Source organism: Protopterus annectens, chromosome 15.part0 (assembly GCF_019279795.1).
Source record: "Protopterus annectens isolate FY-2018-M chromosome 15.part0, PAN1.0, whole genome shotgun sequence".
NCBI lineage: Eukaryota > Metazoa > Chordata > Ceratodontiformes > Protopteridae > Protopterus > Protopterus annectens.
In genome coordinates, this window is record NC_056749.1 from 588,768,449 (window position 1) to 588,784,898 (window position 16,450).

At 44.3% G+C, this 16,450-nt stretch overlaps 1 protein-coding gene across 3 annotated transcripts in view; it reads left to right on the forward strand.

The window, feature by feature from the left end:
- The window catches only part of TEX11 (testis expressed 11), a 1,293,291-nt gene that overhangs the window by 677,685 nt on the left and 599,156 nt on the right, over window positions 1-16,450 (forward strand). For all 3 annotated transcript variants that reach the window (XM_044057409.1, XM_044057411.1, XM_044057410.1), the window contains one exon: window positions 483-632. In XM_044057409.1, the coding sequence (XP_043913344.1) occupies window positions 483-632 (150 nt within the window). The remainder of the gene's footprint in view (window positions 1-482; window positions 633-16,450) is intronic.

A 16,450-nucleotide genomic window follows, 5' to 3' on the forward strand; every position in this document is an offset into this window, starting at 1 on the left:
AGTATAGAATGATAACCTAGTACAGCTTAGGTAGAAGCACTATTAGTCATTTGGATGTTGACTATTCTGATTGCCACCAACTGATGATATTTTCTTGGAGTTGCCTAAAGCCTTTGGTATGGTTATCTAGGATTACAATATACACTCATAGTGCATTCCTGTATGAGACCTATGTTGGTATTTTCAAGGAAGGCAGACACTATCTTAGAATTTCAAACTGGAGAAAGATACAAGTCAGGTGGTATGTAACCCCAATAATTATGCTATATGATTACAGTGACTACTACTTGAAGACCTATTGCTGTGCTGTGTATACTTACCTGTAACTGTACTGTAGCCTAGGTTCAATTAATGACATTAAGTGGAACAAAGTGTAGTGTGGAAGTAGAGTGACAGCAAAAGAGCACTACAGAAATTTAGCTAGAAAAAATTGCTTTTCGGTTAATCTGTTATCTGATTTTCTTCTAATCTGTTGTTTGTAGGAGATTTATCCAAAGACCCAACAGAGACACTGCTGCTAATATATGAATTTGAAGCAAGAGCCAAGATAAATGACAGTACACTGGAACATGTACTGGAAGCAGTATTAGAGCTGCAGCATTTGGAACCTAAAACATTAGAAACAATTGCTTGTAAGTATGACATTTGACACCAAGTTATCCGTTTCTGACACATGTAGATGTTCATCATTCCCACTGCTGTACCCTTTAGGCTACATGGGTTGTGTTTTGCTCAAGACAACCAGCTAGCTCCCAAAGGTCTAATTCTCTCCCACACCTTTACTGTTGTTGCTGATTGGACAGCCCTGTAGAGGAAAAATCAGCAGTCAAGTCAATAATGCACTTTCTTGTCGCCTTATGAAGAAGCAGGTGAGAGGCTTCACAGAAGCAGCAGCTGGCCTTCAACTTCTGTTTTGGCAGATAAGCCCCCAGTGGTGAACGCGTCAACACAGAATATTGCTTTTTTTTTTTTTTTTTTTTTTTTTTTTTTTTTTTTTTACAGAATTCTGTTTATTTTACTTCTGCTTTTTAGCAGTAGTCTCCTTTAAGGAAGACAGTTATCTTTCTAATATGGGATGTTTTCAGGGATTGTTGTTTTTAGCTGTGGCTAATTTTGGAGGTATTTTACTGAGAAAAATGTACTGCTTGTGTAAATTCTGTATATTTTTGGGAAAAAAAATTAATGTTCGGAGTATTTTATTTAGCTAGAAACTGTTATGTGTTCACTGTATGACAACCTGGCTGTCATTTTGCTTCTGTCAGACTAAAATTTATGTAAAGGGGTATCGGTCAGGTTTTTAGTGAATTCCGGGGATCACTTCAGTGGCTCTGCTGGACAGAGGCACAGGGAACTAATCTAAGGGGGCAGCGAAAGCCAACACATTCTAGCTAGTCTTATAAATGCCTTCAGGCAGACAGCCTAGTACCTACCTATGAACCTATTACATTGTTTGAGTCTGTGTATGTGACTGTGAGTCTTGTGTGCTGCTTGTGAATACTGTTTAACAACTTACTTTCTGACTGACTCATTCAGCAAAGTTTACCACATATGAAGCATGGATCTGTACCCCACTCCGGCTGACCCAACTTCTGATATTCCTAGAAAGAAAACAACATATCATATAGCACCTACTCAGTCCATGGGCTCAGTCCATGCCTCAGCTGATGGTAGGTGACACTGCAGTTGCCAGTAGTAATTCCTTAGACCATTCACTTACATCTCAAGCTTCCTCTGGTATACTAGGTGTCTTCCATGTCCTGTTTGGCTGTTTCTGTGTCTGAGCTGGGCATGGAAGAACCATCTTTTCTGTACACACACACACACTGGGGAATGCTGCTCATTGTAGAAAGAGGCCTCCTGACTGAGCGGAAGTACTTTCTCTGAGTTGATCAGTGATATCTGTAAAGAAAAAAAAAAGTTAAACATTGTTCATCTGAAGACATGGTGTCTGTTAGAAAAGATTATTTTCTTACCTTAGCTAAGAGGTTGTTACAGCTGTAAATCCTGGTACTCAGAGTACTTAACCTGTAAACGAGGTCAGCAGAAACATTCGTGAGGAAGACATGTCAGAAGATTCTGACACAGGCAGGGACAGGGCTTTTTCTTCTGCAGATTCATAAGCCTATTTCCATGGTTCAGAGGAAATTTGGTCCTCACAATTTTCTTTGGATGTATTTTCCATTTTCCTTTTGTCAGTTTATAGCCAGGACGAATGAGATGTTTTTATGGGAACAAATGCATGTTCTCCCCAAAATGAAGATATACAGTGGGACACACCTATGTTAAAATGCCAGGTTTTTGTGATATAAAATATGAGACTACAATAAATCATTTCAAAATTTGTCCCACCTTTAATGTGACCTATAACTTGCAGAATTCAATTGAAAAGCAAACAAATCTGTTAGGGGAAAAATATAAAAAATAAAAAACGTACAATAAGCTGGTTGCATAAATGTGCACACCCTTAAACTAATACTTTGTTGAAGCACCTTTTAATTTAATTACAACATTCAATCTTCTTAGGTTCACACCTGCCATCCAATTAAAAGGACTCTGATTAACTCCAAATAAAGTTCAGCTGTCCTAGTAGGATTTTCCTGACATTTACATAGTTGCCTGCTACAGCAAAAACCATGGTTTGCAGAAAGCTTACAAAGCATCAAAGGGATCTCATTCACTCAGGAGAAGGGTACAAAAAAATTTCCACAGCACTGGATATACCATGGAACACAGTGAAGATAGTCATCAAAAAGTGGAGAAAATATGGGGCAACAGTGACTTTGCAAAGAACTGGACGTCCCTCCAAAATTGACGAAAAGATGAGACGAAAATTGGTCAGGGAGGCTGCCAAGAGACATACAGCAACACTGAAGGAGCTGCAGGAATTTCTGGCAAGTACTGGTTGTGTACTACATGTGACAACAATCTCTTGTATTTTCCATATGTCTGGGCTATGGGTTAGGGTTGCAAGGCAGAAGTGTTTTCTTACACAGAAAAACATCCAGGCCCAGCTAACATTTCTAAAATAATACATCAAGTCTCCCAAAAGCATGTAGGAAAATGTGTTATGGTCTGATGAAACCAAGGTTGAACTTTCTGGCCACAATTCTAAAAGGTATGTTTGGTGCAAAAACAACATTTCGCATCACCAAAAGAACACCATCCCCACAGTGAAGCATGGTGGTGGCAGTATCATGCTTTGGTGTTGCTTTTCTTCAACTGGAACTGGGGCTTTAATCAAGGTGGAGGGAATTATGAACAGTTCCAAATACCAGTCACTTTTGGCCCAAAACCTTCAGGCATCTGCTAGAAAGCTGAAGATGAAGAGGAACTTTACCTTTCAACACAACAATGACCCCAAGCATACATCCAAATCAACAAAAGAATGGCTTCACCAGAACAAAATTAAGGTTTTGGAATGGCCCAGCCAGAGGCCAGACCTAAATCCAACAGAAAATCTGTGGGGTGACCTGGGGAGGGCTGTGCACAAGAGATGCCCTCACAATCTGACAGATTTGGAGCACTTTTGCAAGGAAGAGTGGGCAAATATTGCCAAGTCAAGATGTGCCATGTTGATAGACTCCTACTCAAGACCGAATGCTATAATTAAATAAAAATGTGCTTCAGCAAAGTTTTAATTTAAGGGTGTGCACACTTATGCAACCAGCTTATTGTATGTTTTTTATTTTTTATATTTTCCCCTAACAGATTTGTTTGTTTTCCAATTGAATTGTACAGGTTATAGGTCACATTAAAGGTGGGAAAAGTTTGGTAATGATTTATTGTGGTCTCATTTGTTTATATCACAACAACCTGGCATTTAACAGGGGTCTGTAAACTTTTTTATATCCACTGTAAGTTACAAGTAGATATCTCATTTTACTTCCATTCCCCCTGTTAGGGCCGGTCTTGGAGGATGTATTTAATGATGCCTGTAGGAACCATGATTCTCAACCTTTTGCTCCCAAAAAAGCAGACAGGCTTTATAAAGTTTCTGCAACTAACAAGCATTTATTTTCCTACCTTAGATCTCACCTGCTGCCATATCCACCAGATGAGAAATGGTTCCTTGTGTTTCTAGCCCTTCCCCTGTGAATAAGAAAAGGGAAAGCTATTGGATAGGTTTGGTAAGATATTTTTTTTCTTCTTCCACTTTGGCATACAGAATTTTTTAACTTTCAGACTCGTATGTGGAAGCTTGTGCTTTCAGCTACCGACAGTTTCAGAGAATTAGCTGCCACACTTCCCCTTAACGGTAGTGCCAGTCTGAATTCTGTTGTTTATAACATTTCTATGTATCTAAACATGCCTTAAGCAGTGTGTATGATTGTGCAGATACTGTGTCTAGGGCCACTGCTGCTGCTATAGTTTTAAGGATATGTGCTTGGGGACCAATCAAAAGTTTTCTGATGAGTTAAAGTCTGAAATTTTAAATTCAGCTTTACATAAGGAAGTTTTATTTGGCTCACCTGCTACTTAAGTCTTCAAACACTTCAATGGGAGAGGGGAAATTAATTTAAGGAGTTTCCAAGATTTTTCAGACCCCCTCTTACAGAACTCCTAGATCCTCTTTCATGTCTAACAAACTAAACAATCCCTGCCTTCTCAAGCCAAAAAGGAAAACAAAAAGCGATGGCAGGAGGTGAACAACAAGAAACAAGGATCATTTCCTGGAAAGAGGCAGTCTAAAACATCAGAATGACTATATTAGCATTCTTTCTCCACCCCCTCCCCTCCTGCCCCTGCCTCGCAAAATCTGTCCCAGCAACTGGCTCTGTAACTTCCCCATTGGCAACAGATTGTTGCAGACTCTTGAGTGTTAAGGGTAGTTCAGGAGGGATGCAGTTAATACTTGATAGAAATGCCTCCTTTCAGGGGAGTTCCTCCACACCCTCCGCACCAGACAGAATTTTCTCCTTAGGTTGTTCAGCACTTACTCACCCAAGGAATCATAGAACCACTGCCATTAAATCAAATGGGAAAATGCTTCTAGTCCAGAATATTTCTGATACCAAAGAAATAGTTTTTTTTTGGTAACCATTTGAAATGCTGAGACCCAAGACACGGACATTAAATGGCTGAAAAATGGACTTACATATACCAAGTCTGATATGGCCATTTCTTGGAATATTCCATTTTCTCAGAGTTATTGCGATCTTAAAATTGTTATATATAAGTTCAGGGAGTGTGAGGGGCTTGCTTCCCCCATTCGGCTGCAGAGGGGGCTTCCACTTTTGCAAAAAAACAAAAAAGAAGCTTAAAGGAGAAGAGCGCTCTTCAAGATTCACTCTTGGCGCTGTTAGAGATTCACTGTTTTCCTGGGTTTATGGTACTTTGCTTTTTTTTTTCTAGCTTGTCAGCACTCGACATTACAAGTGCCAGCATTTCAATAAGGAGCCATCTTCTTGGAGAGCTGTTCTAGATCTTTCCTTTCTAAATCTATATGTAAAAGTTGCAAAATTCACAGGGAAGCTTTATTGATTATTAGATCTAAAAGATGAATACCATAACATTCGAATAGCCAAAGACTTCTAGAAGTTTCTCAAGTTTTCTGTATCTGGGACACATTGTCAGTTCTGTGCATTACCCTTTGGGTTCTCTACAGTTCCAAGGGTGTGTACTAAAGGTCTAGCTCCAGTCATAGCTCATTGCAGACTGAATGGCATTCACATATTTCCTTATTCAGATGATTTGCTCATCTTTGCAGTGTCTTTTCCCAGATGTCAAGAGTATTTCAATGGGTTTCCTCTCTTCTGACCAATCCGGGGTACCAGATAAATGTTCAGAAACTCTCCTTAAGTCTGTTACATAGGAGTGTTTTTCTAGGATGTCCCACAGACACCTTGCAGCAAAAGGCCTTTTTGACACAGGGGAAAGTGGATTTTTATCTGTAAACATTCCTGAGCTTTTCAAATCAGTCTCAGACTTCAGTCAGAGAGTATCTCAGGATTCTGGATTTCATGTCTTAAATGATTCTCATGATTCTTCTTGCCAGGTTGCACATGAGAAAGATCAAATGGTTTCTAAAAACACATGGACCCAGCTTTTGCATCCTCTGGAATATTAGATACCAATCTTGGGCTTTGTGAAAAGGAACTGCATCTGTGGAGACTACAGATGCAAACAAATTTAGGTTTCCCCCATTTTATCTTCTACCTCCAAGTCAGTATGTAACTACAGATGCCTCAGATTTTACTTGTGAGGGTGGTAAAGTTTCAATAAGAGTAAAGGTGCAAGACCTGTGGGATTCCTCAGACAGACCGAAGTACGTAAATGTCAGAGATGTTGGCTGTGATCCATGTTTTAAAATCTGTTCATCTGTGGTCTCCAGGGCTTCTTCAGTTGATTTCTGACAGCACAACAGTGATGTGGTACAAAAACAATTGAGGGGGGTACCAGGTTGTACCCTCTGTGCAGGCTGGTTATGATAGCTTGGGAGATAGATCCTCAGTAGTCCTTAACCCTCCAAGTATCTTACATTCCATTACACCAAAACAGTGGCAGAGAAGCTGAGAAGGACTGGGAGATACTCTTACAAATGAAAATTGAATGAAGGGGGTCTTCCAGGAATTGATCCAGTTATGCGGAACACCTCAAATAGATCTGTTTGCCTTCTTTCAAAACAGGCAACTGAACAATTTCTGCTCCAGAGCTCCTTACAAGCAGACCTGGAAAACAAATCACATTTTCATTCCTGTAGCTGAGAATGTTCATTTATACATTTCCACCCTTCACCTGATATCCAAGGTAATTCTGAAGATTCAGAAGGACTCTCCAAAAATAATTGAGGTGACTCCCGTTTGGCACGGGCAACATTGATTTTCAGTTCTTTTGGAATTGGCCAAGGGCAATTACTACAAGGTTCCATACAAACTGGACCTACTACTGTAAGACTGATATACCTGAATCGTAAACATCTTCAATGAATTGTCTGAATGATTCAATTCTAGTTACTTTTTTGGCACCTCTTTTCAGAGGATATGCAGCAGGTACTAAAGGTGACAAGAAAAACTGCTACTAGAAAAGTTAACAAGTAGAAAAAAAATTCTAGTTGGTGCCTAGCTAATAACCAAGGCCCAGAGATAATTTACCACTGGCTCTCAAAAATGTGTGAGTTACTAGCCACTGGCCTCTCTTACTCCTCTATCAAGGTACATTTTGCAGCCATTTCAAGATGTCTGCCCATGGATGCTCCACGTTTTTCTGTGTTTTTGAAAAAATAGAGGTTAAGTTGTCTATCTCGCCTTCATTCTTGCTGTTTGGGATCGAGCTGATCCTTGGCTCTGACTCGGCCATCGTCAATAGCTCGAGAGCTGTTTACTGGCTCGAGGCTACCCCTTATCCCATAATGCCTAACAATAGCTACCCAGATCTCGTTTGCCGCTTCAGCTGCGAGGTGTCGTTTTTCTGGCTCAGGCTTGTATAGAATTTTTTGTGTAAATTTCTACTAGAATTTAACTCTTCTAGTATTTTATTATTAGCGATAGTTTTGTTTCTGTGGTAGATAATTGTTTATTCTATAGTATCTCTCCTTTTGTAGAACTCGTTTAACTTAGAGAGTTCTCCCCCACCCCTCCCCCCCTTCATTCTTGGTTAGCCATTTAACTTAGAGGCTCTCCTACTGCTTTTTTCTTATAGGCTAGCCATTCAAATTAGAGGCTTTCCTATTACTTTCTTAAAAAAATAAAAAAAAAACACCTTTATCTATATCCTTTCTAGTAGGTGTGTTTTTTTGTTCTTGTAGAACTGAATATTGCTCTTTTTTTATTGTTGGCTAAATTGGTGGTTTCCTTCTACAGTAAAGTATGACAAAGGAATATAAGGCTTCTGGGTTTAAGAAGTGTGACTCATGCGGTCATAAAATGTCTCTGACAGATGGGCATACTTCTTGCATCTATTGTTTAGGCGCTGTGCACCTGCAGGACTCTTGTTCTGTTTGCCATGCCTTTAGTCCAAGAGTCCTGCAGGACTGTAAGAATAAGTTGATTCTTAGGGGTCTATTAAAACCCCAGAATTCACCGGCCAAGAGCTCAAAGCCAGTGAAATCCCCTAAATCCATTAAGCCGTCTGCTCCAATTTCAGAGCCGACTTTGGTACAGAATTTACCTTCTACGTCGGTTCCGGCTGGCACCGACAAGACAACCTCCCCGTCGGCTCCATCAGAGGCTTTGGAGCCATCACGGAGCCAAAAGAGGCTGAGGTCCCCTTCCTTAGAATTGGTGCATTCGGCTCCTCGGTCTCCTTTACTTCAGAGCAAGCGTAGTCACCGATCCTCTCACTCCTCTCGATCCTCTGGGCTGTCGGATCATGATGTGGAGAGAGTAGTCAGTAGGTTACTAAAGTCGCAGGCACTAGCTAAATGGTTGTCCAGCCCTCCTCAACAGGTATCAGCTCCATCCACTTCTTTTGATGTTTCTCGTCTGACTCCAATGACTTCAGAGCCGGAGTTCGTTGGGGTTCGAGTAGTGGAACCGTCGGCTCCGATAACTCTATTTCCTTCAGTTCTGACGTCTGCTCTGATTCCCTCAGTGGTACCTTCCATCGAGGGATCTGGGTGCCATGGCTCCCTCATCGGCTCCGAGGGGGCGAGTGGCATCGGACCCTTGTCCGACCCCGTTCTCCCTCTTGGAGCTTCGGCGCAGGTGAGCTCGGCTCCAACATCGGCCTCGGAGCCGTCCCCCTCGGCGCGGAGAAAGATTCCTATTTCTTCGGAACCAGAGCTTTCTCTGCCTCGAGGCAGGGACGCCTTTGAGGTCATGCGGAGTGTGCTGTCCCCTGAGTCAGCTCCACTACCAGCCACACTGGCTCCGTCCCCCGTAGTGCCTGTGCCAACCTCTGCTCCTCCTCCAGACCCCAAGCCTAGGGAACCAATGCTCCAGGACACCCATTGGGTGTTTCCTCTTCTTCCGAGGCCTCCCCTGATCATTCAGTGGAGCCCCCTCGGAAGAAGAAGTGCAAGAGGAAGCACATTGACTCCCCTGAGCCTGTTGCTTCTGATACAGACTTAGATGAATCGGAAGGGTCCCCGAGATCCCCCTCTGAAGATGTTTCCTTCTCGGACATCCTGGAAATGCTTAGGCAGAGGGGGAACTGGAATCCCCTAGCCCCCACCTAGGATGAGTCTGTATTCCTGGATGCTTTCGGTTCCTGACCTTCCACCTCCTGGGTTTCTCCGCCTTTCGATCTACTTATGACAGTGGTGGCTCGAAAGGCTTGGTCAGCTCTGGATACAGTGGAACCAACCCCGAGGAGACCTGGTAAATTCATTACAGCACCCCAGGATAAGAAATTCCTGTTGATGCCATGGTGGTAGCAGCAGCCACCAAAAAAGAGTTAGCGGAGACCTCTTTATCTGTCCATCCCCCTAACAAGGAGTCTAGGATGATGGACAGATATGGGAAGCGAATGTTCACTTCAGCGACCTTCTCTATGAGGTCACTGAACTACCTATGTCATTTTACCCGACTTCAAAGGGATCTCCTTAAAGAGCTCAGAGATAAACTTCAAGATCCAACAGCTGAGGGAGCACAAGCCAAAGTAGCTTTCCAGCTAGTGACGCTTAATTCTGTCATTAACTCCTCCATGAGGCTCATTTCCTATGCAGCTGATGGGGCGAGTAGAGCTGCAGGTATGGGTGTGGCCCTTAGGAGGCATGCATGGATGCGGCTGTGTAACTTTGCGGAACCCTTTCAAGCGTCCTTCACCAACACCCCCTTTGATGGTTCCTTTCTTTTTGGTCCACAGGTGAAAGACACTTTGACAAGGTGTGAGCAAGAATGCAAGACTCTCTCTGCCGTGGGAGTCCATTTTTCCACTCCCTCTAGACCTTACCCCAAGGGTCAGAAGAGTGTGAAGATGTGGTTCCGTAAATCTCAGGGAGCCTTGCCTGACGCACGTAGTGATTTTTCCTCCAGAGGCAGAGGGGGAAACAGCAATAATAGACGCCGCCCTTGTGGCAGAGGGGATCCGCAGAACCAGGGCAACAGAGAATCTTTCTCTGATAAGCCCTTCTGGCATCCCTGGAGGGTTGCCCGGCTGCTCACCTCTGGAGGCAGTCGGGGGAAGACTTTCACTGTACCCAAAAGCCTGGCACAGTTTAACACAAGACAAATGGGTACGGTCCATTATATCCGGAGGTTACAAAATTCCCTTCCATCAACCCCCCTTACAGTCAAGGAAGATCCTTCCAGATGTTCCACCCAATCTGAAGGAGCAAGCAGTAATAGAAGTTTCAAAACTGCTAGAAAAAAGAGCCATCCAGGAAGTCCCAGCAGACCAGCACGGATCCGGAACTTACTCAAGGTTCTTTTTAGTACCAAAAAAGACAGGGGACTGGAGACCGATTCTAGATCTCAGCAGACTAAACAGGTCTGTACAAAGAACAAAGTTTTGGATGGTCACGCTACAGTCCATTCTACCCTTTCTGGGTCAGGACAATTGGATGTGCTCGATAGATCTTCAGGACGCATACTACCATATAAAGATGGACAGTCGCTCCAGGAGATATCTTCGCTTCCGGCTGGGGGCCAGTCATTATCAGTTCAGAGCTCTGCCCTTTGGTCTCACCACAACCCCAGTTTGTTCACCAAATGTATGGCAGTGGTCACGGCTCACCTGAGACATCAAGGATTCCAGGTGTTCCGTATCTAGACGACTGGCTCCTCACTGCTATCACCAGGCATCAACTCCTGCAAGCACGGGACTACACAATCACAATCTGCTCCCAGCTAGGCATTATAATACATTTTGAAAAATCTGCCTTGTTGCCCTGTCAATCTATCACTTACATAGGAGCAGACTTAGACACAAGGGATATGTTTGCAAGGCTACCACTAGAAAGGGTGTCCGCAATTCGTCAAGTACAGATTCTGATGCAGAACAAAAGGATTCAAGTCAGGTACGTCCTTCAAACTCTGGGTTCCATGGCAGCAGCCATTCTTCTAATCCCACTAGCATGCTTTCATATGAGAATTCTTCAGTGGCTTCTGTTCACGCAGTGGTCTTTCCAAGAGCTACCCATGTCTCACATGATCCTGATCACGGATGCATGCAAAAGGCATCTTTCTTGGTGGGATGGTCTCCCCACTAATTGCTCAGGACAGACCTTTCATTCAACCCCCTCTGGTAGCCACAGTGATGACAGACGCCTCCCTGATAGGGTGGGGGGGGGCATTATCTGGGCATGACAGTCCAAGGCACTTGACAACCTCACGAGTACCATCTGCACATAAATGTCCTGGAAATGAGAGCCGTGCTTCTGGCATTGCAAGCCCTTAAAGACTCTCTTCCTTCTGGGACAATTGCTATTCAAACGGACAACATGTCAGTGGTGTGGTACATCAACAAGCAGGGTGAAACCAGATCCTACCCCCTGTGTCGAGAAGCACTCAGACTTTGGCATTGGGCGATTTCCTCCCAACGTTTTCTGATTGCGATGCACATCCCTGGGAGATCCAACATCATAGCGGACAGGCTCAGCAGAGCTATCCTCATGCCTTACGAGTGGTCTCTGAATCAGGAAGTTGCGGATCTTATTTTCCGCAAATGGGGACAGCCTTGCTGCGATCTTTTTGCCACCCCCTTCAACAGCAAATGCAGCAACTACTTCTCCCTTCTTCCACTTCCAGACCACATACCCAGAGACGCTCTAGTCCACGATTGGCCTCAGGGACTTCTTTATGCTTTTCCTCCGTTTCCTCTGATACCGAAACACTTACAGAAAGCAAAGTCGTTGGGTTGCAAAATGATCCTCATTGCCCCCTACTGGCCTCGACAGATATGGTTCCCTTTCCTGCACCATTACCTTCTCGAACAACCCTGGACTCTGGACCCAATTCCAGATCTCCTGATTCATCAATCAGGCGGGTTGCATCAATCCCTCCAAACTCTCCAGCTCACAGCTTGGTTGCTCCACTTCCAACCTTAGCCAGGCTACCCAGCATTTCCCCAGCAGTATGTGAGATTATCGTCTCTTCTCACAAATTTGCAATGAGGAAAACTTATGCTAGCAAATGGAACCATTTTTCTTGTTGGGCAAAGGCTAGGAATGTGGATCTCTTTTCAGCCCCAGTCCACGAAATTCTGGAATTCCTAGCACAACTGTTTCACTCCGGGTCCGCTTCGGCTACGATCAGGGTACAATTAGCGGCCATTCCTAACTTTCATGTTGGTTTGCCGAATTCTAACATTATGTCTCATAAGCTCTGTAAAGCTTTTTTGAGAGTGACAACTCTTCTTAGGCCTCCAGTGAGAGATCCCCTCCTCCTTGCGACCTTAATTTAATCCTAACTTCCTTAATTCTGCCCCCTTTTGAACCAGCAGCGTCCTGCTCTATCAAGTTTCTATCTTGGAAGACACTCTTTCTGGTAGCTATTACTTCAGCCAGACGTGTCTCCGAACTTCAGGCACTATGTGTTCGTCCCCCCTACTTGGTTTTTCATAAGGACAGGGTTGCTCTGAGGACTAATCCTTCATTTCTTCCTAAAGTCTGCTCAGAAAATAATTTAAACCAATCTATAGATCTTCCTGTGTTTTTCCCTAATCATACCAACAAGGCAGAGTACAAACTACACCAATTGGACATTCATAGACAATTGCGTTTTTACCTGCACAGAACTAAGGAAATAAGGAAGTCAGACCAACTATTCCTTTCTTATGCCTTGGGCAAACAAGGTCTCCCAGTTTCCAAGGTAACCTTGTCTAGATGGTTGTCACACACTATTACTTTCATTTATCAGTTAAGGAACAAAGAGTTACCTACTAAACTAAAAGGTCATTCTACTAGCCTTGGCCACCTCTGTAGCCTTTCAGTCTAGGTTGCCCATGGATTCTATCTGTGCAGCTGCCACGTGGGCAAACCCTCATACCTTTATTTCTCATTACAAGTTGGATATGGTCTCCAGGAGCAGAGCTGACTTTGGTTCCACTGTTCTGAATAGTCTGTTCCACTGAGCCACCCAGGATATTAAGTGCTAGGGACGCTGTCCCAACCAGCAAGAATGAAGGCGAGATAGACAACTTAACATAAAGAAGTTATGTACCTACTATAATGTTCCATGTTAGTTGTCTTCATCTCGCCTTCCTTCTTGCGTCCCACCCTCCGTCCCCCTGTCCTAGTGGACTGAGGGGAGTTCCTATTTCACTAGCTGAGTGTTCTCTTGTTTTTCCTCTATTGATTTAGAGAATATGGCAGGTATAGTCAACTAATTATTTTGACTGGTTTATTCTCTTATGTCTGCAGTTAGCTATTTCAAACGAGATCTGGGTAGCTATCGCTAGGCATTATGGGATAAGGGGTAGCCTCGAGCCAGTAAACAGCTCTCGAGCTATTGAAGATGGCTGAGTCGGAACCGAGGATCGGCTCCAATCCCAACCAGCAAGAAGGAAGGCGAGATGAAGACAACTAACATGGAAAGTTATGGTAGGTACATAACTTCTTTTTTCCTAAACGAGTTTTGCACCTGCAACCTCCTCATGGTCAGGTTGCTTCTTCCTGAAATCTTAACTTTGGGCTGGAAAAGTTAACCATGTCTCAATATGGACCTGCACATCAAGCAGACTTGATGTTTATTAAATGGAAAACTATTCATCTGATGTTGTCAGTCTTCATCTGTTCTTCATTCTTTGGTAGTTGGTTCCAATCTTCAGAACCATTTCGGCCATTTCACAGCTTGCACCAGTCAAAAATCTCTCAAGCTAAAACTCTGCCCGCAGTGCCCCTCTCTATATTACCTCAGATCTCGTTTGCTGCTCTTGTAGCAAGAAGCATCAGTCGACTCTTCCCTCGCAGGAAAATAAATATCTAAAATGTATTAGTCTGTCTACTTTCCTTTGTCCTTTTTCAATAAAGCTCTAGTTTTTTTTTCTCATCTCTGCCCACCTTTTTTTTTGAGCAAGTGATTTTTCTCCATACCCATTGTATACTTTCCCCTTGCCATCGGTTGTAGTTCCTTTTCTTTCTCTTTTCCTCTCTACCTTTAGGTAGTTCTTTTCTACCATTGCTGGTAGAATTTTTCTATCTGACCTTTGTGTGGGTGTGAGTGTGACTGTTTTTTTCTGCCTGTTTATCTTCTACCCTTTCTTAGTCGTCAGCATGGCAGACAAGTCCAAAAGCATGACTGGGTTTAAGCAGTGCCAGGACTGCAGTTGAAAAATGCCTAACTCTAACGGGCACTCTGCCTGTGTTTATTGTTTAGGTGCTCCACACTTGGACTTGGAGTGCTGCATCTGCCTGGCCTTCAGTTCTAGGGCCTTGGTAAAATGTTGCAATAAGCTTATTCTTAAAGGGCTTCTTAAGACCCCCTTTGGACAAGCTTTATCCAAGGCTGATGTCTCCAAAGGCCTCTGGTTCCAAAACCAGTCACTCGGTACCAACTTCTCCATTGGCACCAATATCAAAAACACAAGTCCTCTTCATTGGTTCCTCCAAGGAACTGAGAGTTAAAGTTCCAAAGCTCTCGAAATGGATGACTTCTTCCTTGACACCAGCCACTTCAGCGCCTTCACCACTGGTGTCAGCATTGGCTTTTTTAGTTTCCTGGACAGTGCCGACATCTCCCACTGCACCATAGCAGGTCTAACCCTCCCCTTTGGTGCCAAAAAGTGATCGTCTGTATACACCCAGGACAAGGTATTCCCCTTCCATTGATCCCTTCTATGGTCATCTTCCTAGTCCCTTTGTAGAAAGGCCAGAACCCCTCCTGGCTTGTCTGCTCCTCCAGGAGTCTCACTGAAACAGATGTAGTGAGATTGGTGGATCAGCTCCTAGCGGCCAGAGGTCTTTCTACTTCCTCCCAAACCCCTCTCCCACCTGGAGTAGTGATGTTTTCTCCCAGGACTCCACCAGTTCTCCTTGAAGTCCTTAGAGCTCCCCTCTTTGAACACTCAACTTTGTCTTTGGTTCTGGACTCTGCTCTGACTTCTTTGGTTCCTTTGGAACTGACGAATTCCCGAGATGGTGGCTCCACCGTCAAGCCCGAGGGCTTTGAGTCGGCTCCTGTGTTTTATTCAGTCATCCTTATCTCTTGGGACTCCGACTGGGGGTCATTCCTTGACTCCTGCTTTGGAGGTGGGTCTCTTGGGGCAGGGTGTGACCCTGGTTCCGAGATGATTTTTTTCTATTCTGGGGTCCCATCCCTCTTTGGGGGGAGGGGGTTCCTTCCAGGCTATGGAGGGAGCATTGGCTACCGCAGGCTTTCAGGTGGCTCCTGCTGTGCTGTAGTTTCATTCCCTGACCCCTTCTTACCCGGAGCTTCCACCAACCTCTGCATCCAGACATCGAGCTCCATTGCTGCAAGAGATCCCAGCAAAGGATCACCTTTCTTCTGCGTCCTCCTCAGATATCCCCACTGAAGAGCGTCCTTGGAAGAAAGCATGTGAGAGGAAACACTTGGACTCTCCTGAAGAGTCTGTCAATGAGGACAATGATTTTGATGACTGGGAGGATCCCCCCCCCGGTCACCCCCGGAAGATGTCTCCTTTGGAGGCATTCTTGAGATCCCTAAACAGAGGGGTAACTGGAAGACCAAAGACCCAACCTCCGAGGAGTCTGTATAGTTGCAAGCCTTTGGTTCTCACCCATCTACTTCCTGGGTGACCTCTTGATGATCTCATTAGGCTGATCTCTCAGTGGGCTTGGAAAGCTCCTGACTCTATAGAACCGATTCCCCGGAGACCAGATAAGATATTCTGTGCTCCTAAGGAACACCACCACTGGGCAAAAGGGTTAGCAGTAGATGCCATGGTGGTAGTGTCGGCCACCAACAAAGAAACTAGTTGAGGAAAGTTCCTCTGTTCATCTCCCTAACCAAGAGTATAAGGGGATGGATGGATTTGGAAAGCAGGTTTATGCATCATTGACCTTCGCCTTAAGGTCCTTGAATTTTATAGCACATTTCACTAGACTCCAGAGGGATCTGATCAAGGATCTATCAGACACCCTAGCAGGAGCTGTATCTGACAAGGTCCAAGAAAAGGTAGCCTCCCAGCTAGCTACCCTGGAGTCTATTTCCAGTTCATCCATGAGGCTCAGTGCACATGCAGCTGAAGGGGACGACCAGGTCAGCTGGTTCAGGCTTTGCAATTAGATGACACACCTGGATGCACCTGTGTGAGTTTGCGGAGCCATTCAAGTCTTCCTTCGTCAATGTTTCTTTTGACAGATCTTCTTTGTTTGGCCCCAAAGTCAAACAAACTCTAGCCAGGTGCAAGAAAGATGGAAAGACCCTTTCTGCAGTGGGTATACATTTTCCCCAATGATCCTACTCTAGGAATCAGAGGAGTGGAAAGATGTGATTCAGAAGGTCCTAAGGGCCTTTCCAGGATGCATGTGGTGGAGGATTCCCTCAGGGCAGTGGGGTGAGCTGTAATGGAAGATGCCAACCACGAGGCAGAGGTGGCCTGCAGAATCAGGGTTCCAGAGATTCTTTCTCTGGTCATCCCTACCAGTGCT